At 31.7% G+C, this 23,937-nt stretch overlaps 4 protein-coding genes across 7 annotated transcripts; 2 read left to right on the forward strand and 2 right to left on the reverse strand.

The window, feature by feature from the left end:
- Positions 1 to 9,105: 9,105 nt before the first annotated feature.
- Positions 9,106 to 10,552, forward strand: LOC121752524 (transcription factor LAF1-like). The gene is made up of 3 exons (XM_042147647.1): positions 9,106 to 9,244; positions 9,710 to 9,839; positions 9,938 to 10,552. Exons 1-3 carry the CDS (start codon positions 9,106 to 9,108, stop codon positions 10,482 to 10,484), a joined length of 816 nt encoding a protein of 271 aa, XP_042003581.1. The 3' UTR covers positions 10,485 to 10,552.
- On the reverse strand, positions 10,516 to 11,728 carry LOC121752525 (25.3 kDa vesicle transport protein-like). Its single transcript, XM_042147648.1, has 5 exons — positions 11,463 to 11,728; positions 11,200 to 11,363; positions 10,965 to 11,108; positions 10,815 to 10,882; positions 10,516 to 10,723 (listed from the first exon to the last, which is right to left on the reverse strand). The coding sequence occupies exons 1-5, from the start codon at positions 11,663 to 11,665 to the stop codon at positions 10,622 to 10,624; spliced, it is 681 nt and encodes a 226-aa protein (XP_042003582.1). The 5' UTR covers positions 11,666 to 11,728; the 3' UTR covers positions 10,516 to 10,621.
- A 3,750-nt stretch (positions 11,729 to 15,478) lies between these two features.
- Positions 15,479 to 17,621, forward strand: LOC121752523 (transcription factor MYB17-like). Of its 4 annotated transcripts, none has more exons than XM_042147643.1 (4): positions 15,479 to 15,556; positions 15,895 to 16,084; positions 16,634 to 16,763; positions 16,909 to 17,621. In XM_042147643.1, exons 2-4 carry the CDS (start codon positions 15,916 to 15,918, stop codon positions 17,489 to 17,491), a joined length of 882 nt encoding a protein of 293 aa, XP_042003577.1. In that variant the 5' UTR covers positions 15,479 to 15,556; positions 15,895 to 15,915; the 3' UTR covers positions 17,492 to 17,621. The 4 variants fall into 4 exon arrangements, with proteins under 4 accessions (XP_042003577.1, XP_042003579.1, XP_042003578.1 ...); XM_042147645.1 differs by having other exon boundaries at positions 15,538 to 15,556; positions 15,900 to 16,084; XM_042147644.1 differs by lacking the exon at positions 15,479 to 15,556 and adding an exon at positions 15,657 to 15,725.
- A 34-nt stretch (positions 17,622 to 17,655) lies between these two features.
- LOC121752526 (remorin-like) lies at positions 17,656 to 19,647 on the reverse strand. Its single transcript, XM_042147649.1, has 5 exons — positions 19,317 to 19,647; positions 18,867 to 18,920; positions 18,659 to 18,746; positions 18,480 to 18,561; positions 17,656 to 18,102 (listed from the first exon to the last, which is right to left on the reverse strand). The coding sequence occupies exons 1-5, from the start codon at positions 19,471 to 19,473 to the stop codon at positions 17,908 to 17,910; spliced, it is 576 nt and encodes a 191-aa protein (XP_042003583.1). The 5' UTR covers positions 19,474 to 19,647; the 3' UTR covers positions 17,656 to 17,907.
- Between the last annotated feature and the right edge of the window lie 4,290 nt (positions 19,648 to 23,937).

The raw sequence follows: 23,937 nt of genomic DNA on the forward strand, positions 1-23,937 counted from the left end.
TCTCACTTAAGAGAATGAACGATAATATTAATATTCTTGATTGAATGCTCAAATGATTACAATAACTCATATTTATATTGCTAATAACTAACATAATGAACAAGAAAACAAAGATATTGAAAACATACGCAAATCTCTAATTTAATTAACTAAATAATGCTCGTATCAATGTGCTAGTTTAATTTGTACTACGTTTTTACAAAATTAAATAATGTGGCAATTAGGTCATCAGATTGGTAATTTCACCGATTACTTAAGTCACTTTTAATCTTTCAATCATACATAAAAATAAGTTCTCAATTCTACCTACCTAAGGCGTCTATTTTTCTTCGTTACGTTATCATGGTCATTATTTTTGAGCAATGGTTTGACAGCTTTTTTGCATTGCATTTGATACAAAGAGTAAAACGTACTTGCCGTCAAAGTTTTACTCTTTGGATTCTTTAACTTGGACTAATGATGGAATTTAAATTTCCCACAGTTCGTACTAAATAGACTGTTAATCATATTTAACCTAGGTGGATTAAATAATGGAATTAAAAAACTTCACTCAAAACTTTTATTGGCTAAGTTGAGTGCTTGACCTTACTAAAAGATAAATTAATTGATGGTCTACTACTTTGCGCATGACTTTTCAAGCTTGCACTCGATTAGCATGTGATTGGTTGGATTTTTTAATTAGTTTCATATTAAAGAATATTTCATTAAACACGAAAAAGAAATATATTGACGCAAGGTTTCCTATTGGAATTGGTGTATGATATTATAATATAGATTAGGTTGGGAGTTTTCTATTAGTGAAGAAGTGATTAATTTAATAGTTATATAGTCCTCTCTCTACCGACGATTTTTGAGATTTCATAATATAGATTAGGTTGGGAGTATGATTTTTTGGTGAGAAAAGTACACATACATTCATATATCGATGGTAATGGATAAATTTCAAACCCATCTGAAATTATCTATTCAGACATACATCCAATTATGTCAATATTTTTAATTTACTGCTTAAACCTTTTTTTGAATTTGGTAGAAATGTGTGTATATTTAGAAATGCAATAGTACAAACCCATCTGAAATTATCTATTCAGACATACATCCAATTATGTCAATATTTTTAATTTACTGCTTAAACCTTTTTTTGAATTTGGTAGAGATGTGTGTATATTTAGAAATGCAATAGTACTAGTCAAACGTGTTAGAATAAGGAAATCAATTAATTGGAGAACAAGAAGACAATGGATGAAGTTATGGTAAGAATAAAGAAGGAAAGCAATTAAAGATTATGGAAAATCAAATACAAAGGATATTAGTATAATTAGAATATATTTTTCAAGTATAGCTAGAATTAGAGCCTATAAAAGGTTGTGTAACCATTGAGATAATCAATTCAAGTCATTCACAATGTAGTATTTGAAGTTCTCTCCGTCTTTTACTTTCTGCAATAATATTTTATTTTCCGCATTATATTTTCTAACAAAACGCAACTTAGAACTTTTTTACCACAATAACCTTATTATATATGAAATGAATAATATGTTATTATATTAATGAATAATGAGCGTTGTATTATCTTTGTAACTATATATACATTCACATTGGACATTTTACTCTCGATTTGTTTTGCACAAAATTGACTCAGTTCTGTGATATAACCGAATTAAATTATGCTTCCATGATTTAAAAACATTTTCTTTTAATTCCATTAATATTTTTGTCTTAGGTCAATAGGTGTTGTTCATTAATTTAATTAACTTTAATAGCGTGGCAAAGATACGTCAGTTTTTTTTTCCTAATATATCTATGCATAATAGTACTAATTACGATAAATGTGAATGCTAATCTTTATCTTTGTATTTAAATCTCCGTAATTGCTTGAAAATCATTTCTTAATTAACGGTTGTTTTATCTAAATTTATATAATTTTTTTCTTCTGATTACTTAGGTACGAATAATTTGACAATTAATATTATCGAAGAATATTGCCACTTGGCTTGTTCAAAAGACACTAAAAATATCTACCATATTCTCAACACATCTTTAACAAAGTTCTAAAACATTGCGATTAAAAAAAATACTACTACTATAGTATAATACATAGCACCGCCTATAAAGTGCGATTGCTTGAAGATAATTACTTTATCAATCCATCGTTCTCATTCCCAATTAATATACTATTCACTCCCTCTTAAAAAAAAGAATAATTTTACTAATTTAATCTATCCCTTAAATTTAAACTAGTTCAACATAAAAAAAAAACTTTTAACTAAAGACTACTAATATTATAAATTTCACAATTGACTAACCATATGTCCTCTATATCTTTCTTCTTTCTCTTTTACTATTATACATTAAAATTTATGCCGTTGAAATTTTGTTATTTTTATTAAAAAGATATAGTCAGGGACGAAGCTAATATATGTTTAGATGGAAGAAATGACCCACCTCAATTTTTCATACATACATGCACATATATATCATATTATTGTAATACACATATACTCATACTACTATGCCCATCTTTATTTAATATAAAAATATTTATTTGCCCCTCCTTAAGGCTCACATGTTGGACACATTGCCCTAATTAAAATATACTCTTTAGAAAATAGAAAAACTTGAAAAAATTGCCTACTATTTTCCCCAAAATCCAAAATTTTTTCTTGTCATTATAATAGTAATATTTTTTATATTTTTATATGTATGTTAATATTTTTGCTCTTTCGACTCTAATTTTTTGGCTTCGTCCCTGGATAGAGTATTATACTATATTCTTAAAGAAGATAGCATACCTAGACCCATACCATTAAACCAACATGCAAAAAACAATATGGATATATGAAGGTCTATCGATGCACACGACACAGCTGGACCTAATGTCATCTCCAACCATTTCCACTAAACTCAAACCCATTTTTGAGTATATGTCACACCAAAAAGTAATTTTACTACAACCATTTACATCAAATTCAAAATTTATACCATTTTTTAATTTTTGTCTCACAAAATTTTTGCAGTAACACCATATTTAGTGTTATTTCACAAAAAAACATTAAAAATGAGTTTGAGTTTGTTGCGTTAGAGAAGATTTCTACATAAAAACTCATTTTTTGGGTGTGGTTAGAGATGGTGTAATGGCACAGGCCACATGCAAGAGTTTGGTGGATTAAGAGCATCCACATCCGTGCTCTTGCCAACGAGCACGGATGTGGGCCCGGACCCACTTTTACTCTCTGCTCTTAGGCAAGAGCACAACACCCACATTCGTGCTCTTCCGCAAGAACAAGTTCAAGGGTCCCACCATTCTATTATTCAATTTAAATAAAAACATTTCCGCAATATTAAAATGCATTAAAATTACCCGGAATAATATTAAAAATTATAAAAAAATTAAAAAATTACATAATTAAAATCCTAAAAATTAAAAATTACATAATTAAAATCCTAAAAATTGAGATTGAGAGAGTTGTTTGGTATAGTGTCATTTTTTTGTGTTTGAAATGAGAGTATTTATAGATGAAAGTATGAATTTTGGGGTAAAAATAATGAAAAAATAAATTAAAAGTGTGGAAAAATGGATATATTTTATTGGAAGTGGGAATTTTTTTTATTAAATCTGAATTTTTCAGATTTTTTTTTAAAAAAAATAATAAAAATGATAAACCAACGGGTCAATCAGAGCATGCCACGTCGACGTCTCGTGCTCTTGCCGTTGGCACGGACGTGCTCTATGCATAGAGCAGCGCCCTGCCGTCGGCAAGAGCACAGCGGCGGACAGGGCTTGTCCTTGCCGACGGCAAGATCACGTCCGTCGGCAAGGACACCGCTGTGGATGCTCTAAATTGTTGAGTATTCGACGGCTGTGATTGAATCGATTTTTATTTTCATTTTCATTTTGATTTAATTTATATTGTAGGAATAATATTTATGTTTAATTTTGTTTTGAAAAATGTTTTTTTGACTTGTAACATTAAAATTCTTGTTTCACTGCTTGTGATCATTCTATTTTAACAAACCAAAACATTATTGTTCTCCTATAAATTTTAGTTCGGACTTCCTCTTGTAGTGTTAATCATTAATTAATTAATTAATTAGGATTTAATTAAGATTCAGTAATTCTTTATTAGGGTTAGTTAAACCTTAATTTGTAGAGTATTAATATGTCATAAACTATAGTGTAGTGTGTGTGAGTTGGTCAAGTGCTAGAGAGTAAGGTTTAAGGCCAAAGTCTTGGGTTCGGTTCTCCCCAGAACGGGCTTTAAATTTATATTCATTTATCAAAAATAAAATATAATATGTTATACACATTTTTTTTTCTGTTTCTTTTATTTTAATTAAATGTATTTAATGATTAATTTATGGATAATGTTAATTAACTTTTCTAAAAAGGACTTGCGGGGGAGGCCTGCTCGTATAAATTAAAAATATATTAATTTTATATTACTATATTTTGTGTTAGATATTTAAATGTTAATCATTAATTTTTTGTTCCATTGTACTCACGAGATTATAAGAATGTTGATAGAACAATTTGAGAAATCCAAATATGACATCTATATGTTTAATTTGAGTATTATTTTGGATACAATAAATTATGTTTTTTTTAATGAAATAAAAATACTCCAACCATCATACAGGTGTACTGCCAATAAGTCGACAAAGAAAGATACAAATTTATTGTATGATGAATTGACTAGAAGAAAATATCGAAATTAAACTTAAAAGAAAATAGGAGTATACAATTAAATAAAGACGGATCAAATCATATTACATTTTTTGCACTGGCCATTCTCTTTAATTTTATTTTTGTTAAAATTACAATAACAGTTGTCGGTAGACAATTCACAAAGAAGCAACATTCAACACAGACGCTTTCCTCATATATTGGACTAAGATATCAAATTTGATATATGTATATATTTTATACATATTCTCCTTCTGTGTGTGTCTGAGAAAATGTGCCACCGTTTTGCGTATATATTTTTTAAATATATTAGAAAATGAAATATGGATGAATGAAACTCTAGCTATCATAGAAATACACACTGACTTCTACGCCTAGTGAATTTATGCAATATTAGTAATTAAATATTAGAGATACAATTAATATGAGAGGCCAATGCATTAATTATATTAAAGAAGATAAACTATTTAAATGAGTGAGAACCATTGGTCAATTTAGAGATGAGAAACAGTGGCCTAAATTGTTTACGTGATGGAAGAAGCAACCACAAATATAAATTAATACTATGTGAATAGTGAAGGCTATTATAATAGTAGTAATATTTCAAAAGAACATTCAGAAACAACATTTCAATTTGTTAAAGTACAATGAACTAATCTTCGAAATTCTACTATGAACAGAATTTGTGCAAGTTTAAAGTAAGTCAATCATTGTTCATATAATAAGCAAAAATAATTGATTACTCTATTATTTAGTATGAGGCAAAATACTTCAGTAGCTACTATTTTTAATTTTTATTCTATGCAACTTTGAGTCACTAACCGACAGTCCTTGAGGAAAAATAATGATGGAGTTGCGAAACAAATTAATTATATAAATCTGTTGGTTCATCATATATAATCCTAAAAAAATATGCGTGATAAAATGTCGCACAAATATTAATGAAAATGATTAATGTATTACAAGTGGAGAAAAAATTTCACCCTGAGAGTAGTAATATGAATGACTACTATTGTGCTTGTGGGTGGAAAGATTGTTTAGTCCACCCGTCGACCATTAGAATTCTTATTTGAGTTCGGCACAAGTTTCAAAAAATATTCCATTTGTCTGGGGAAGTAAGATTTATCAATTGGTCAATAGATTTTTTTATTTTTTTTTGGCAATTTACACTCGAATTATTTTTTCTTGGAGATCCATATGCTGTGAGTTGTATATATGTACTCTTGAATATTTATAGTACTTACAAAATAAGATTCCTCATTGTGATTGATAATTAAAGAAAAGAGGCTTATTCAATATTTAGGCAAGAAAATTGTAATTACCGAAAAAAAATCCTCTATCCATCTATTTCACCCAAGCTGCATAAATCGTCGACGACATTCTTCAAACTACAACCATTTATAAATATCCTAGATCACATGAAATCAAATGCTGGTTGTTTTTGGAGAAGCAAAACTGTTGGCATATTTTGGTTTGATTGAAAAATATTGAGTTCATTTGAGAAAAAATTGGGAATGTTATTTTATATTCAGACAAATAATCCTAAATATAATAGCACCAGCGACAACATATTTTTAATAATAAGTACTCCCTCCGTTCTATAGCAGTTGAGTTATATTTCTCATTTTTGTATGTTCCATATTAGTAGAGTCATTTCTCATTTTAGTAAAAGTCAACACATTTCTTCTCACTTATTTTCTCTCTCTCTCTTTCTCTATTTATTCTCTCTATTTTTTCCTCTCTCCTACTTTATTATATTTTTATTTAATACATTACACATCTTTTTTCTTAATCTTCATGTCAAAAAGAAATGTCTCCACTACTATGGAACAAAGAGAGTAGTTGTTTAATTGCTTGACTATAATAAATTCATTATTGTTCTAGTACATAAAACTAGTTTTGGTAAAAGTTTGTGCTCTTATTATTAAAAGTTTTGCTAAAAGTGAACCTTGTTATGTGTAAAAGATATTCTTATAAATAGGAATGATTGTGATTATGAACAAATAAAAATGACTCATTTCTTATATTTAAAAGTTATTATTGATTTAAGTAAAAAAATATTATTTTTAATGTATAAGAAATATTGTTATAAAAAAAACTTATTCAAGGGAAGACAAATCGGACCGGAATGGATCCAGTATAACCACGTTCACTAACTATGTGCGAGCCCACACAAGTGCTTTTGGATTATTTGGGGTATATATTTTGCAATTACAAAATATAGTATGTGAAAATAATTGAAAATTGTAAAAATATATGTTTGATTGTTTTCTGCCATTTCCCATCGAATAAAACACATCCACGTACCTATTTCTTTATATTTGTTTTCTGGTAAAATAAAAGTTTCGACTGAGCACATTAAGATTTACATCCAAAAATGACTATCTTAATATTCGGCAGGATCTAGAATATTCGATTGGATTTGTTAATTGTAGTTTGTATTGCATTTCACATCGCTTCGAGGTCTTATTAATTTCATTAAATTTCATCAAATACAATATTACTTGATGTTGAATATATATACGTAGCATACGATGATACGATGAGAAATGTTGAATCAGTGTATTATTATACTAATGTAACACAAAATCGCGTAACATATTATTTTGTCTGAAACATAGTATCTTCATATTTTCCTTCTAGCCATTGATGTGCGTGTGATCTTTGGTGATCATATAAAAACAACACACGTAATGTGATTTTTTTGTATCGGCAATCTTCCTAAATCAATTATATTAATGCAAGTCACCTTCTATTTAAAGCTTATTATATTAAGGTAACAAATATAAACTATCTCAGCACCAAACTCATGCCCTACTTAATTGGTTAACAAAAAGGAAAGTCGCCATAACAAATAAAATAAAAGATATATGAATAAATATATAGTAAAATGCAATATAATACGTTTAGGACAAGAATTTTAATTTAAGGTATCTGCGTGATACGTTGAGATTTATGGTAAGAAATGGAAAGGTGTGTAGGGTCTAGGAATTTGAAAATTTGTATTTGATGAAATTCTTTAAGGACAAGGGAGATATACAAGTTGTTAATTTAAGGGTTAGGAGAAGCATGGAGGATTATTTATGAAACACACCAACTCATGAATAATGTTAAAATTGATTCTACAGTCTGTCTGTCAAATCAAAATGTAAAGATATTTTGAACGTCCTTTTTATTAGTCTTTATAAGAATTAAATTATATTGCAAAAACTGAATGCTAACTTCCAAGAATGCATGATTGATTAAAAAAAGATCAACACAATTTTCCCTCGTGGTTAGTTTGTATATAACCGTCCGAATTACTAACCTCTTTTAAATTAAAAATCAAAATGCCGTGTTATTAAAAACTTAGAAACTTTACTTTACTATTGATTTTGTTCAAGTATAAACCTAAATTGAAAATAAAATTATTTTCTCATCACAAATTGATAGCATTGTATTTTAAAATCTAAAATGTAGTAATATTGTTGAAAAAGATATAAATTGAATAAGATTTAGAAATTTGGATGGAAGTAGATAGGAAGATAGCAGGTGGAAAATTTGAGAAAAAATTTGCAGATTTTTTTACTTGTGTTTTACGTTATTAATCACTCACATAGAAAAAAGTCAAACTTAATTTTTGCCAAAAGTAAAACTCGCGTGTTTAAGGAAACCTTAAACAATCCAAAATTCATGTATTTTTCAAGAGATAATGAAAAATGAAGGTAATATGTCTCTACCTAAACTAGAAGCAAATACTCCCACCAAATATGCGCACCTAATAAGTAATAGAGTTGTTACACGAGTAATGTAAAATTTTATTTCGTTTGTGAATTCTTTAACATTTTTTAGTTCATTAAATTAGTTCCACAAGTGTCGCTTAAATTACTAGCGTAGTCAACCACAATCTAATTACTAGAAAACTACATGGGATCTGCCAAATTTCTTAATTAACAGTGAAAATTGTAGTACAGCAAATTAAAGGCTCATGCAAGTATAATTTAATTATACATACATACATACCATATACTAGTATAATGTTTCTTGATGTATAATATACTATTACGTCAATGTTTTTTTTTATGAAAACTGGATATAATACAATGATCAGTTATATAATTATTGGGGAAAACAAGTGGAAATAAATAACATAATAATGCAAAATTACTAGCTCGTGTAAAGTAGGTATCCGAATATGTCCAAAACAACTCTTTTCTACACTCTCATGACAATGTCGTTAAGGACTTAGTTTTAATATAATTTCTTCTAATCCTCCTAATTCTTTAATCAAACCAAAAAAAATATTACAAAATCCTTACCAACTAGTTCTTGTTTAAATGCTGGCTAGACCTCACATCAAAATTCCAAATTATTTCTTGTGCAACTTCACACATCAAACATCTGTTCATCATCACATTGAACAACACACATACATACCTGTAATGGGGTGCAAGAAGTCGGAGAAGGCGACGACGCAGAAGCACAAGAAGGGGCTGTGGTCTCCTGATGAAGATCTCAAGCTCAAAAACCACATCATGAAATATGGCCATGGCTGCTGGAGCTCCATTCCTCTCAATGCCGGTAACTTTTTTAGTTTATGCATATATACTAAACAAGAATGTCACCATGCATATTTTGAATTATTTTGAGCTATTTTTTCCAGATTATTTAAGCTTTTAATGTTGCTCCAAAAATGGGTGATTATATGATTATGCTAATTAGTGAGAGACAACAACCTTAGTGAGTGAAGGTAAATTGCAGAGTCAAATAAGAAATTCGAACAAAACCATACCACGCCTATGACTTTTGAATATAACTAATAATTTATACAAGTCTTCAGCTAATTATGTCTGTACATCTCACATTAGTAATTCACCAACACCACTTTAAATACATTTTGTGCCAGTGGGATTGCTGTTCAATTCAACCATTTAAGCATATTTAAGTTAATAGTTGCATATATGTACAAAATTGATGACATCCATACACTAACAGAATACTTACAAAAGTTTAATCAATCATATATCCTACATTGTTTGTTGGCAGGCCTGAAAAGGAATGGAAAGAGCTGCAGATTAAGGTGGATTAATTATCTACGGCCCGGATTGAAGCGTGGCGCGTTTAGCTTCGCAGAGGAGGACAAGATCCTCACCCTTCATCGAGTCTTAGGAAACAAGTAACTAACTAACTAACTTCTTACAACATTCACTTGATTCTACTTAAAAACTGATCAATTCTAAGTTCTAATGATTGATTTATTGTTTGTATGATCAGGTGGTCTCAGATAGCGCATCATCTACCCGGAAGAACTGATAACGAGATCAAAAACCACTGGCATTCTTACCTAAAGAAAAGGCTCTCAAAACTTGCTGATGCACCCTCTTCTTCTCCTTCCAAGCCGGCTCCCCAAAATTGTACCTTCGACTCTCTAGAAAACACGGAAGCATCATCAACGGGCACGGATCAGTCTACAGACCACCAACAAGAAGCTGACAAATGCAGCTTACCAAAAGTCCTTTTTGCTGAATGGCTGTCTCTAGACCAGTTCAATGGCCACAGCCACGGCTCTTCTTCTAGCATCGCGCAAGATCTCAAATACTCTTTTGACTATGGAAGCTCGATCTCTGAAGACTCTTCGACTCAGCTCAATGGAGAGGCCATCAGCACTGAAGAAATCCACACTAAGCCAAACTTCAATAGTATATCTATTGATGATATTCTTCGATCACCATTTGGTTTCGATGATCACATCTCAGAGACTGGCCTGGTCGATTATTTTCCCGGAGTTTTTAACTTTTCTTGTGATGAATTGTACATGTGATTGATGCTAATAAGTTGTAAAATCCTGTAATAAAAACTAGCCTTGGAAAACAAAGATGTATATCTTAATTTATGAGGTAATGTTGTAGTTTTTCTGTAATAGGTTAGAGAAATAAGAAGATTTCAACTATTCACAAATCAACAAATTAAGAACACATCACAATGAAACCATCTGGTCCATATAACTAGAGTTGCAACAGCTACAACTAGTCCTATTGGGATCCATTTCAACGCGATTATCTGCAATAATTCATAGAAAACATAAGCTTCCTCTCCAATTAATTATGCAAAATAGCTCTGTTTTTCATGTAAAAGCTTCTATAAAACCTACCTCAAGCCTATTGGAGCACCAAATTGGAGAAGGATGTAAATGTGCTTCACTTATCCTCTCAAACAGTTCTGACATTCCAAACAAACATGTAAGTTATTTCACACCAATAAATCAAGAATCAGAGCTCAATGAAAATCCAAAAGCCCATACCCGATCTTCGCCTACGCTGTACAATACGCGAAAAGCTCTCGGAAATCACATCTGCATCTTGGGAAGCATCAGAGTTTATCTTTGATAAGTTGGCCTGTGACCTTGTGTCAACATATTTCCTTCTAACATTTGCAATTACACCACCTTCAATGTAAAGCAGACATACTCAATTCATCATGTTGAGAAATTTCCCACCTAAAATAAGCTTCCAAAGCACTAATCTATTGCAAGTTACCAAATTTAACAAGGCTATAGGGTCTGATAGAAGTGGCATTCAAGCCCACATCCTCAAACTTGACAAACTCCTTATACAAATCTTGCAAATAACAAAAGGCCAGCTTTCTTGGATACATTGAATCACAGAGTGCCATGAAGCACATTCCATTCTCAACAATGTAACTGGAAAAAACAAAATATGCAAAAACAACAAGGTGAAATGTGAATTAATTAACCACAGGATCCCATAATTTGAAAAAAATAAAGGATAAAAATGCAAACTTGAAGCAATGATCATCCAAGAAAATGGTCATCTTGGAATGTGGCAGTGCTATTCTAGAAACTTCCTGGAGCAAGAACTCGGCTTGTTGCTTATGAGAAGAGATGTCACCGTCGTTATTCTCTTCATTCACGTATCTTGAACCATGGGCTAGAGATAGAGGCAGCCTATCACTTACCCTTCCAACTATTGTCATCTTCAACATAATTTTCTCAAAAAAAAAAGTTGCACTACTTTTATTCTTGAAAAAGAAAGAATTTTTTGCTGATTTTGGTCTGTGGCTTTGCTGTTGGATACATGAAAAAGGAAATAATTGGAAATGTGAAATTTATAGTAATAAAAAGGAAATGGTGTTTAGGACAAAGGAGGGAACTTTTTTTTTTAATTAAAAAACAAAGGAGGGAACTTGGTAACCAAGTTATTCTGTGTTTGTTCAAAAAGCAAAAGGTTTTGTGGTGCCCAAGTAACATCTATATATATGTATGCATGGGTCCATGCAGTGGCGGATGCAGAAATATTTCATAGTAGGGGTTGTACAAGAAATTTTTTGTAGTTAACATACACTTTCTTCGTCTTTTAAAATATAGAATTTTGCAGCGGAACGAGTTTTAAAGTGAAATTGATATAGGGTGACAACATGTAAAATTGAAGTATAAATAACATAAAAAATATTATAGAACTCCCTCCGTGCACGACTAAATGGCATGTTTTACTCTACTCAAATTTTAAGAAATATAGTGAAAATAGGTGGATAAAGTTAGTGAAATGTGAGTCCTATTATAATAAAATTCTAATGGACTGGGCTAGTGGAATATGAAAATCATTATCAACAGTAATAAAAAGTACTCCTTTCGTCCCACAGAAATATGCATTTTTAGTTGGCCACGAGTTTTAATGTACAATTGGTTAAGAGATAGATATAAAGAAAAATTAATTAAAGTATTGTTATAAGAGAATGAGTCACACCTCATTAGAGAGAAATTTTTTTCCAAAATTAGAAAGTGCATATTCTTGTGGGACGGACTAAAAAGAAAAAAAATGTATATTTTTATGGGACGGGGGGAGTAAATAAGACATTTAATCGTGGAAGTGTGAAAAAGAAAATTTACGCCAATTAATTGCGGATGAGTGAAAAAGAAAATTTACGCCAATTAATTGTGGACTAAAGGAGTATACTTTTATAGATTAAAATATACCAAGAAGGAAATATTACTAATAAAGCTTAATAAATAAGGGCGAAGTTGAATAACCTTTCCAATATAAACATTTGAACATAAATTGAAGTAAAATAATTATATTGTGTTTAATACACTAAAATTACTAACAGAAGTAGAACATGTGATATAGGCGTAGCCTATAGGTAGGGGACTTGACATTTTCCAATTTAATTATTACTATTATATTAATTTAATTATTCTTTGTTATCTCATCTTCTTCATGAAGTAGCAACGACGACCATTTTTTTCTTAACTTTCTTCTTCAATTTCAAATTTCAGCCCCTCCTTATTCAGTTTTTCACATTTTATACAGACTTTAGTAGTTTGGTGAGGGTTGAAGATATTTTTCAAAAATTTCTAAACTTTTTAAAATACAAAATATTAAAAAAAAATTGGGGGAGGGCTTAAGGCCTTCCTCCTCCTCCCTTGGCTGTGTGTTCGCCAATGGGTCCATGTTTGGGAACTTTCATGTCCGTAGTCAAATGAGATTACTCACTATCCACTTCTATTTGTTACTCACCGTTTGTTACTATCCGTTTGTTACTATCCAAGTAATAATTTGTTAATCACCGTTTTGAACTTCTATTTTATAATTCAAGTCATTAGAATATAATCTAAAAGGTTGAAGTAATTATATTAATAATAATGATGATATTAATAATGGAGTATTAATTATTAGGAGTATTATTCTTAATAGATTATGTCGCATTTTTAAAATCTTACTCCCTCCATCCCATTAAATATGCAACATTTGGGAATCGCATGGGATTTTATATAATATTGTTTTGTGAATTAATGAAGAAGGAGTAAAGTAAGAGAGATAAAAAAGTAAAGATAAAGTTGTTTCTATTTTAGGAAACGTTTCATTTTTAATGGGACAATCCAAAACGGAAAACGTTTCATTTTTAATGGGACAAAGGGAGTATTAATTTATGAAATATCATAGGATTATTATAATTTCATAGTTTATTATTTTTAACTATATATATGTGATACAATTTTATAAATTAATAAATGTCGTACAACTTATTATTTACGTAATGAGATACTACAAAAGTATATTAATTATACTAATTATTAGAATGTACGTTGTAGTATTATTTCATATTAAAACACGTTTAAATTGTTATTATATATACGATATAATGTTTGAATATTAATCGGTTGAATGATTCCATTTTTTTCCAATTGATATATTGGATCTCAATTAATATTTGGAGATTTCAATTGCTATTCGATTGAATTGAACAATTTTTTAAATTTTCAATTAATTTTAAATTTAATTCTACAACTAAAGATCCAAATATTATCTGATTCACTTTGAGATTAAATTGATGTGATATTTGAAGAGCTATATGGATAAGGAGAAAAATATGAGAGAGAATAAGTAGATAAGTAAAGAGATAATTAAATGTGATAGAGAAAATGTGTTTTTTTTTTTTTTTGCTAAAAGAAAAATGACTTATTCTAGGTTTGACATACCAAAAAGAATGTGGATAGTTTATGGTGAGATGAAGGGAGTGTCGTTGTATTGTCTAGTTCAAATTAAATATAATGATGTTTAAATCGAATTAAAGAAAATAACATAAGGGTGCGTTTTTATACAAAATAAGAGAAGGAAAAATGTATGGAAAAGATAAAGAAAAAAATGGACCTTATTAACAAAATTAAAAATTAATTACTAATTTTTATACAAGAACCGAATAGAAGAAAGGGAATATGGGAGTGTTATCATATGACATGGATGCAATGATACTTATCTACATTTCCATGTTATCCACATTAGAACATGATATAAAAAATATTGCAATCACTAAATTACGATAACAAAAAAAGGAATTTCATTTTTTTCGTATTTTTTAGTTTATGATTAATTTGCAACCAAATAATATCTACCAAAAAATAATAATAATGTTCTCTCTTTTCGATGTTACTTTTTGGTATAAATACTAAGAAATGAGTTTTTGATATTAAGTGAAAAGAAAAAAAAGTAAATGAAAGAAAAATATGTAGAATTAAAAGAGAATGTTGTTGTTAAAAAATGAAATGGTTCAACTGTTAACTATAAGTACATTTAAGAAACAAAGGATAATTAGCATTTTAAGTGTTTTAATTCGGCACTTATCGGTAGCAAACTTTGAATTGAGAGATGAGGTGCAAATCATGCTACAAGCCTATAAACCTCAAGCTTATAGAATACATGATTCATGCTATATGATGATGCATTGATTGTAAAATTGAATAACATAGAACTTATTCTTTATTGAACAAACGAAGTTTACTATTTATATAAATCTAATCCTACAATATACTAAGTTACATCAAAAATGGAATTTTAAAGACATACTTACAGTATTTTTGTAAGTACTCCAGCATACTTAGAGGGCTATATTGGATACTCCTACTATATTTCTATGATTATAGGTTCGATCATTGAATGTTTTAAGATAAGCTTTTACTTTTACGTGGAGGGATCAACTGCTTAGAGACGCAACACAAATAATTAACCAAGGGTAAATTAGTATTTTAAAGATATAGTACGAATAATTGTTAACGAACTAGGAAATTTTGTACCCAATTTCATTTCATTCTATGTTCCCATCTTTTGTTTACCTTTTTTTCTATTTGTTTACTTAATATTTTTACAAAATAAATTGATTATATAAAGAATAAAGGTTCTTGACATTGAGTAAATAAAAAAATTTATACTATTTAGAAGTCAGAAGAAATTCTCACAATCTTTGGTCTTAAAATATAGGGAAATGAGATGAGAAGAAAATAAGCCATGAAATCAGCCAAAACAGACCATAAAAAAGAACACTCCAAGAGAAAAGCTCATCAATTACACACTGCTTCCTCTCTCTCTCTCTTGGTTTCTGGTAGGCATCTTCTCTCTCTCTCTCTCTCTCTCTTTATTTCCTTGATTTTGCTGTGAAATGATGTGAGAGAGAAGTGAGCAGTAGGCGGGGTACAACATTTAATGCATTGGATGCAGATAGATGAGTTCAATTAAAAAAAACTGGGGAAAGTGATGCCTGATACATATATGTCTCTGATAATGCTGCTTTTCAATATCATCCCCATGCATTTATTGTCTTTCAGATTCTCTTTTCTTCTTTTCTCTCTGTATAATACTAGTATATATATTTATGTATACACACACCTCTAGCTTTTCCATTATTCTTGAATTTTAAAGGTGAATGCTTTTTTTTTTTAGAGTAGTGAGAATTGGTTGAAAATGGGGATGAAGAGAGGGAAAGAGGAGAAGAAGAAGAAGGGAAGAAGGGCATGTTGTGTGAGAGAGGGAGTGACCAAAGGAGCGTGGACTCCCGAAGAGGACATGATTCTTGTTGACTTCATTACACAGAATGGCCATGGCACTTGGCGAAATCTCCCTCTTCTTGCAGGTTTTTTAAAGCATCTTGCTTCTGATTTCTGCTACATACTTGGTTTTTACCTTGTTAAGCATCTAAATCATCCAAGGAATTATCTGTTGTGAATGTTCCTAATATGTGTTTGAGGGCTTTGTGGAATTGCTAGTTCTCATATCCAAAGATGTTGGAGATGTAGCTGAGCCACATTTGCTGCAAAATGATGCAATGTTTGCTGTATATTTAATCTTCTTGCAGGTTTAGGCATAAAAGTGTGCGCATTTTCTTGTACGAATTTTGACAGATTACCATTTGATTGTCTACTTCTATCCTTGTCCATGATTGAATGTTGCTTAGATGTTGACAATATGTTATATAACCTCTGCTTTGAGTGATAAAGGATGGTTTCTTTTTATCAAGAAATAGTACTCAACTTTCATCTCATGTTTATTGGAGGTAGTGTGTCACTTCAGAGAGAGTTTGCCATTATTGTTGCAGTGTATTTCTATGTTTGCTGCATTTGATTTGCTGAGCCACTCTGCCCCAATTTTTCTTTTAGTCAGCTAAGACGGTGTGTGGTAACAGGTCTCCTCCGCTGTGGAAAGAGTTGTCGTCTTCGCTGGACCAACTACCTTCGACCTGACATCAAACGCGGTCCCTTCAGCGCTGAGGAAGAGAATACGATTATTCAACTGCACGGGGAGCTTGGTAACAAGTAATTTATCACCTCCCCTTCTCCCATCTTTCTTCCAAATCCAGTTATGGTTATTACTTGACAGTACATGGTGAATAAAACATTGGTAGGACCCTACTGTTATATGTCTGTTTTATTGAAATTGTGATGTTTCTGCTCTGCCCAGATGGGCTATCATAGCCTCTCATCTCCCGGGAAGAACAGACAATGATGTGAAGAACTTTTGGAACTCACATTTGAGGAAGCGCTTCGACAGCAAGGCCCTCGACCAGCCATCCTCATCTTCAAAGTCAGTTGACACAAAATCAGGTTCCCCTAATTGTCACAAGGCTCAGTGGGAGGGTGGGAGGGTTGAGGCCGAGTCTCGTCTCTCTATCCCGTTAAACAACAGCAAAGGCGACTACTTCCTATGCCTGTGGAACAGTAAAGTCGGAGAATCATTCAGAAACATGCACGAGGGTGGAGATGGATGTGGTGGAGCTGCCTCTCTCCGTTCAACATCACAGTCATCGTCATCCTTGACCATAGTTGACTCGACCAATGTTATAGAGCCGTGCAAGACCTCCAGCCCGGTGGAGATGAAAGTCGAGCTTTGGGACTGCAAGAAGGAAACAGAGGACATTGCTGCGTTTTCAGACACATCGAAGCCATATGAGGTTGATGATTCATCTGATGCAATGCTGAAGCTGCTGCTGGATTTCCCTGTCGGAGGAAATGACATGGAATTTCTTGAAGCACCCTCCTTCTGATTGTCTTTTTGATCATGAAATGTAGCTTCTCCATCTGGATTTCATACATCTTCTTAGTTATTGTGTTTTGGATTTCTACTGCAGTTTCTGGGAAAGAATCATGTAAAATGTAACATTTTTTGTGTGAAAAGTGATGTGCTAATTATGTAGGAGAAAAACTGTAATGACTCTTGCAGCTACAACTTGCTCAACCTTATAATCAATCAAAGTTCAAAACATGGAATCTCAAATTTTCTTACAATCTTCATTTTCTAGTTTATATAAACAAATAAATCACTATTCACACAGAACAAACTTAGCAAGAAACAATTATATTCTAAGTACATCATCACACAATAAATCTGGCAACAAATAAAAACAGATCCCAAAACAAAACAATGTACAAATCAACTTGAGTTCCAAACCCCATTCCAACTTCAGAAACATCCAAGTAGTTTCTTTGGACCAGTGCCCGTGGCGCGATATTTTGCCGATGTCTCCTCTGCTTTGAGAAGATCCTCTCCACGTTTCGCCTCAATCAATGCTCTTTTCTCCTCCGCTTGCTTGTGCAGGGCCGCAATCTTGTTCTTCGTTTTCTCAATATATCCGGCCTTCTTTTTCTCCAGTTGCTCCTGTTAGCCACAATTGCACACGGTGACGATCAAATTTTACAACACATCATGCCAAATAAGTCCCGAGAATGTATCTATGCGACAGTTAAAGCAGCTCACATGCTGCAGCAAGGCCTAATTCAGAAACAACACCAATTTGGGCCTAAAAGCTTCATCTGTTTTATGCAACTATTGAGTTCAGATAGGGACCATAACTAAACCAAGACACCAACTAACATGGGGCTGTAAATAACGAGTGAATTATCCGGCAACGAAATAAATGTGACGTAGAAGTCAGCTTACTTCCAATGTGTATGTGTCAACATATATCAGAAATAATAGAGATATAGCATGGAGAAATGGAATGAATATATGTGGTGAAGACAAAGAGTCTTTACCTCTATCTTCTTCAGCTCAGCGTCTAGAGTCGCTTTCTTGCTATTCTCCCAAGCTACGACAGAAGACATGTTCTTCTGAGCCCTGTTAATTGATTGCGCAAGCATGAGTTTGACAAAAAAAAAATAGAGTTCTAACAGTTCTCGGTAGGATGAACATGGCATGTTCAAGAAGTGTTTACTTGTTCTCAGCTTTTGATTTCTCACTTTCCTCCCATGCTTTGATCAACGACAATCTCTTCTCCGTAGCTACTCGGGCAAGCACAGCATCTACATCGATACCAAACGAGTTAAGTATTTTACTTCTTCCTATATTCTTCATCTATAAGCTACCACAGATAATCAATTTTCTAGCAAAACATATATAGCACAAAATCATAGTCATAATACCTCTGTTCACCGAGCCCTCCTCGGGCTTTTTTTCTTCAGCAGCAGCCTCTGATTCTTTTGCAATAACCATAGAAAGTTTCCACAAGTTAGATGGGGGAGAAATCACTCAAAGCACAAGGAAGCTTAGGAAGTTCAGAAAGCCTTGAAAAACAACTCACTAGCAGTTTGAGTTTAGGTGATTCTGCAAATATATATTCCATTCCCCCTTTTCCTTTATTAAATACTCCTACTAACAAACAGAAATAACTCCCCAATCCATTCCACTAATCAAACCAAATGACTCCAAATACTAACTTTTGCAGGATCAATCCAATAAAATATTCATCACCTGACAGCTTGAAGAAATCTAATTTAATTATTTGGGGAAAAGATGGACAACAAAAGAAGAAATTTTTGCAATTGACACAGAAATTTCAGAAAAGTAGAAATTAGTATAATAAAGATGATTACTTGAAACGACAACAAGTGCTTTGGAGTCGTCGGGTTTGTCTAGGGCCGGAGGTGGTGGTAGCGGCACGACGGCTTTCTCCTCAGCGACGTCTTTGGGCGGCTCGGCGTCGGCGCAGCTAGGCTTGGGCTCAACGGCTTTGGCTTCCTCCTCCGCCATCAGTTGTTGAGAGGATTTGGATGTGATTTTGGTTTTCAATTAGGAAAGTTAAGTGAGTATGAATAATTGAAGATTATAGAGAGCTAAATACTATCCACCCAGAGTGAGAGAGAGAGAGGGGTTGGTTGGTTGGTTGGAAGGTATGCGTCGGTAGAAGAAAAACAAAAAAGGAGGGGAGTGGGCTACTGTGATTTGGAATAAAACGACATTCAGTCCCACAGATTAATAAAATCCTCATACAGTTTCTAATTTAAGATATTATATTATATTTAATGGAACCACTAATGATTTCATACGTTTGGAAATAACAGAGGGTTTGGATTTAGATATTTTCCATGTCTAGGTTGGCAGCTTCTCATGTTGCTATCTTATACTGCCGCCGTCAAAATCTAAATCTTTTGTCACAAAAATTTTGGACATTTAATTACAAAATTTCTCACATTATTCTCTCTTTTACTCTATTATTTCTTCATATTAACTATTTTTATAAAATAAAATCAACGAAATTCTTAATGACAAACGGAAAGAGTAAATAATACTCCTATAGAAGTAGGTTTTTTAATTTTAGGACATCCCAAAATCCAAAGTAAGTGAATCATATTTTTTGCCTTTTTCTTTGCTGCTTTGATATGTCTACTTTATTCTCATTTTTAATATATTCTCTCACAAAATTTCACTTAATTAGGAATGAAGGGAGTAAATAATGAAGTATGAAAAAAATATATAATAAAATGAAAATGAAAATAAATAGAAGAGAAAAAAGTACTATAAAGTAGTAAAAGAGAGAATGAAATGCATTTTTGCTAAACTATAAAATATCTCACTTGATATGTCACTTTCCAATTTAAATTTAGAAGCTTAATTAACTTCCTTAGTAAGTACTTTTGCTATCACTGGTCACCACTCATATTTTCAGTAGATAAATATTTACAATGGGGCACAGGACAGAGGGAGGAGACAAAGATATATTGTTGTGTGTGATAATCTTATTACAAATCACAATCCAACAAAATGCTATCAAATGTGTGATGTCTACCGATATGGAAAGTTCTTCTACAATCACATACTTATAACAATGGAAATTTTTTATATATAACGTCTATATCTTGTGTTAACTAATGTACTTATAATTTTTTTTGAATAGAATGAATCAACGAACATTACCAGTATAATAAAATAATTTAATATTGTTAAAGACCTTGAATGTCGGACGAAATCTGGGGTTAGACAATAGAAGGGCTCACCTCATGTCCCATGACAATATGCATTTTTTTTCTTTTTAATCCGTTTCACAAGAATATGTTTTCCAATTTCGAAGACTCTTTTTTCTCTCTAATGACGTGAGACTCATTCCCTACTAGCAATACTTTAATTACTCTTTATATCTACATCTCTCTTACTTTACTAATTTTGTATTAAAGCTTGTGTCAAACCCAAAATGTATATTCTTTAAGAACGGAGGAATTAATACATTAATTTGCTAATACACTTATAAGAGCATCCTCAATGGGGCGGACGATAGGCCGCCCGATGCCTCGGGCGTGCCATCGTCCGCCCACTGTGGGTGCGCGGACGATGTCCGATGCATCGTCCGCGGACGATAGGCCATCGTCCGCCCATTGTGGGCGACGCGGACGATGGCGCGGAAGATGCAACGCATTTTCATTTTTTTTCTAATTTTTGTCTATTTAAACCTCGTTTGTCATTTTATTTTTCATACGAACATTTCTCACATCTCTCACATTCCATACATATTGTAATGTATTAATTTTAAATGAAATGAAGGTTTTTTTCCAATTTTTGTAGTTATTTAAATATTCAAATAAACAAAAATGCTTGGGGCATCCTTTAGGGCAGCTTATAGGGCGTCTCACTGCAGGTGGAAGGGTAAGATGATAAAATGCTGACATGGCGGTGCATAGGGCGGGCTTTAAAGCGTCCCTTATGGTGTCTCTAAAGTGGACAAGTGGATCTATATTTAGGGAAAGGAGTCTATTTCCAACATAATATATGAGTCTTTTCGTGACTTTCTCTCTTTCTGTTTTCTATTTCTAGTATTTTAATTAAGGTTGTGTTAACTCATTTTTGGAAAAAAATACTAATAATATCAAATTGCTAACTCTAAAGGAGCGTTCAGTTTACAAGATAATATCTCATGATTAAATTTGTATTATGTTTCATGAGATTACTTTTAATCCAAGATTGATAGTCATGTGATAATTGGTTATAACCAATTACTAAATAATCTCACAACTTTATTTTTGATTATATCTTGCTATTAGTATTTTTTTTAAGGAACCGAACGTCACCTTACTCACCTAAGTTGAGATCTTTATTTTTGGTGTCATTTATGTAATTATGTGTTGTGCACGTCCATTAACAAGGGGGAGTATAATTTATAATATTAAGAGATTTGAGATTCTAAAAGATTCTTGGTGTGGTGGGAGACGTGTTGCGTGTGTCGGCTGGTAGCTATAGGTCATGTATCACTTGAAAATATTGATACTTTGCCTGGAAGAGTATCCATATCCGTGCTCTTTCCAATGAGCAAGGATGTGGGCTTGACCCCATTTTTACTCCCTGCTCTTAGACAAGAGCACAGTACTCATATCCGTGCTCTTCCGCAAGGATGAGCACAAGGGCCCTACCATTCCATTATTCAATTTAAATAAAAACATTTCCACAAAATTAAGATTCATTAAAAATAACCGAAATAATATTACAAATTACAAAAAAAATTAAAAATTACATAATTAAAATCCTAGAAATTAAAAATTACATAATTAAAGTCTTAAAAATTAAAAATTACATAATTTAAATCTAAAAATTAAAAATTACATAATTAAACTCATAAAATTAAAAAAAACCACTACTCGTGGCTGAATTTCGCCAAAATGGATGATGAATGTGTGTATTTATATATGATTTTGGGATTATTTTTTTTTTTAATTTTAAAAAAAATTCAAAAAATGGTAATAAAATCTGTATATTTTTTGGGAATCCGAATTTTTTTTTTTTTTTAATTTTTGGTATTATTTTCAATTCTAAAAAAAGAAAAAGAAAATGCCAACGGCCAATAGAAACATGTCACGTCGCCCTGCTCGCTGACACGGACGTGCTCTTAGCCAGCAGCAAGAGCGCAGCAGCGGACAAGCGTGTCCTTGCCATCGGCAGGGACGGACGAATGAAGCCTGCTCTCCGATGTGGATGCTCTAATGTTTATGACATTTATGTGAGACGTAGAAACTCCAGACCTTATTAGCAGTAAAACAGAATTTACATGCTATTTAAAATATTTATCATGATTCTTAATTTTTAAATATTGAGAAATTGAGCGTTACATTATTTATATATATTGTAGAAATTGACCAAATATTACTATTTGCTACCAACTTTCTTTTAATTTCCTCCACGCATCAACTTCCTTGTTCCAGACGTAAGGAAACAAGTTTTTTATTTGCTTTCAATATTTATTTTGAAAAGAAAAACATAATTGCTCTCGTGGAATAGATAATCAAATAATGTTGATTGGTCCCCTATAAATATATGATGGTGACACAAATCTTTTGACAATTTGAGGTCTTATAACGCTGTGTTTAGCTGGCAATGGCGTAAGTAGGTTTCCTCCTTTAAGTTTTAAAATTATAAGTGAGAGTAATAATTTAAAATTCAATTATTAACATTGGAAAAGTGAAGTGCCTAAAGCAATCTAAATTCTTGCTTTCCTTTATAGTCATAATAAGTGAGTATTAATAGAGTTATTGGGTTGGCATGCATAAAAAAAAAGTTGTGTCTGTTTAGTACAAGTGCCTCTAAAGCCAAAAGGGTGCTTAAATGAAATAAAACGACAATTGTGTCCATTCACTTCAGGGACCGGACCATTCATGTCCAACTGCATCATATGTTTATACTTTATACTTACCCCACTCCTTATATATTGACTCACTTGTACGAATATCTATGGGTGCATTAAGGTCCTAATACATTCTTAGTGTTAAGCATCAAACAGATCACAATCCTTGTATTCTTAGATTGAATGATTATAATAAGCTATATTATTAGACTAAGATATATATTATTATTCAAGCTACATTATTAGACTAAAAATCTAGTACATTATTTTACTAAAATAATACATTATTACACTAATAATCTACAAGTGTTTTATTTTTTTAACAATATTTACTAGTATATGAAAATGAATTCATCCCTATTTAGTCTACATCATCTAATTTTTTTATAGTTCTGTATAAATTTAGAATATACTTATTTGGTCATATCTTTCAAATATCTTTGAAGAATTCCTTTCTAATTTTCATTTGGTGAACATTGGGACTTTGACAACTCCTACTACAGACAGTGATCTGTTGAAGTTGGTTGTATTTTATAGCCTTATAGGCTGATTTTTCTAACCTATAATTTTATTTGTTATATACTTTCTCCATCCCACATTAAGTGTTATAT

Source organism: Salvia splendens, chromosome 10 (assembly GCF_004379255.2).
Source record: "Salvia splendens isolate huo1 chromosome 10, SspV2, whole genome shotgun sequence".
Taxonomy (NCBI): Eukaryota; Viridiplantae; Streptophyta; class Magnoliopsida; order Lamiales; family Lamiaceae; genus Salvia; species Salvia splendens.

Excerpts from the sequence above, each read along its gene's own strand:
- LOC121752525 (XM_042147648.1), bottom strand. The coding sequence starts at position 11,665 with ATGTTGAAGATGACAATAGTTGGAAGGGTAAGTGATAGGCTGCCTCTA. Across the intron at positions 11,364-11,462 it reads TTGGATGATCATTGCTTCAA|TTACATTGTTGAGAATGGAA; the intron begins GTTTGCATTTTT and ends TGTTTTTTCCAG. Across the intron at positions 11,109-11,199 it reads CTATAGCCTTGTTAAATTTG|GTGGTGTAATTGCAAATGTT; the intron begins GTAACTTGCAAT and ends TTTACATTGAAG.
- LOC121752526 (XM_042147649.1), bottom strand. The coding sequence starts at position 19,473 with ATGGCGGAGGAGGAAGCCAAAGCCGTTGAGCCCAAGCCTAGCTGCGCC. Across the intron at positions 18,747-18,866 it reads GGAGGGCTCGGTGAACAGAG|ATGCTGTGCTTGCCCGAGTA; the intron begins GTATTATGACTA and ends GTATCGATGTAG. Across the intron at positions 18,562-18,658 it reads AAATCAAAAGCTGAGAACAA|GGCTCAGAAGAACATGTCTT; the intron begins GTAAACACTTCT and ends ATCAATTAACAG.
- LOC121752524 (XM_042147647.1), top strand. The coding sequence starts at position 9,106 with ATGGGGTGCAAGAAGTCGGAGAAGGCGACGACGCAGAAGCACAAGAAG. Across the intron at positions 9,245-9,709 it reads CTCCATTCCTCTCAATGCCG|GCCTGAAAAGGAATGGAAAG; the intron begins GTAACTTTTTTA and ends GTTTGTTGGCAG. Across the intron at positions 9,840-9,937 it reads CATCGAGTCTTAGGAAACAA|GTGGTCTCAGATAGCGCATC; the intron begins GTAACTAACTAA and ends TTGTATGATCAG.
- LOC121752523 (XM_042147643.1), top strand. The coding sequence starts at position 15,916 with ATGGGGATGAAGAGAGGGAAAGAGGAGAAGAAGAAGAAGGGAAGAAGG. Across the intron at positions 16,085-16,633 it reads AAATCTCCCTCTTCTTGCAG|GTCTCCTCCGCTGTGGAAAG; the intron begins GTTTTTTAAAGC and ends GTGTGGTAACAG. Across the intron at positions 16,764-16,908 it reads CACGGGGAGCTTGGTAACAA|ATGGGCTATCATAGCCTCTC; the intron begins GTAATTTATCAC and ends TGCTCTGCCCAG.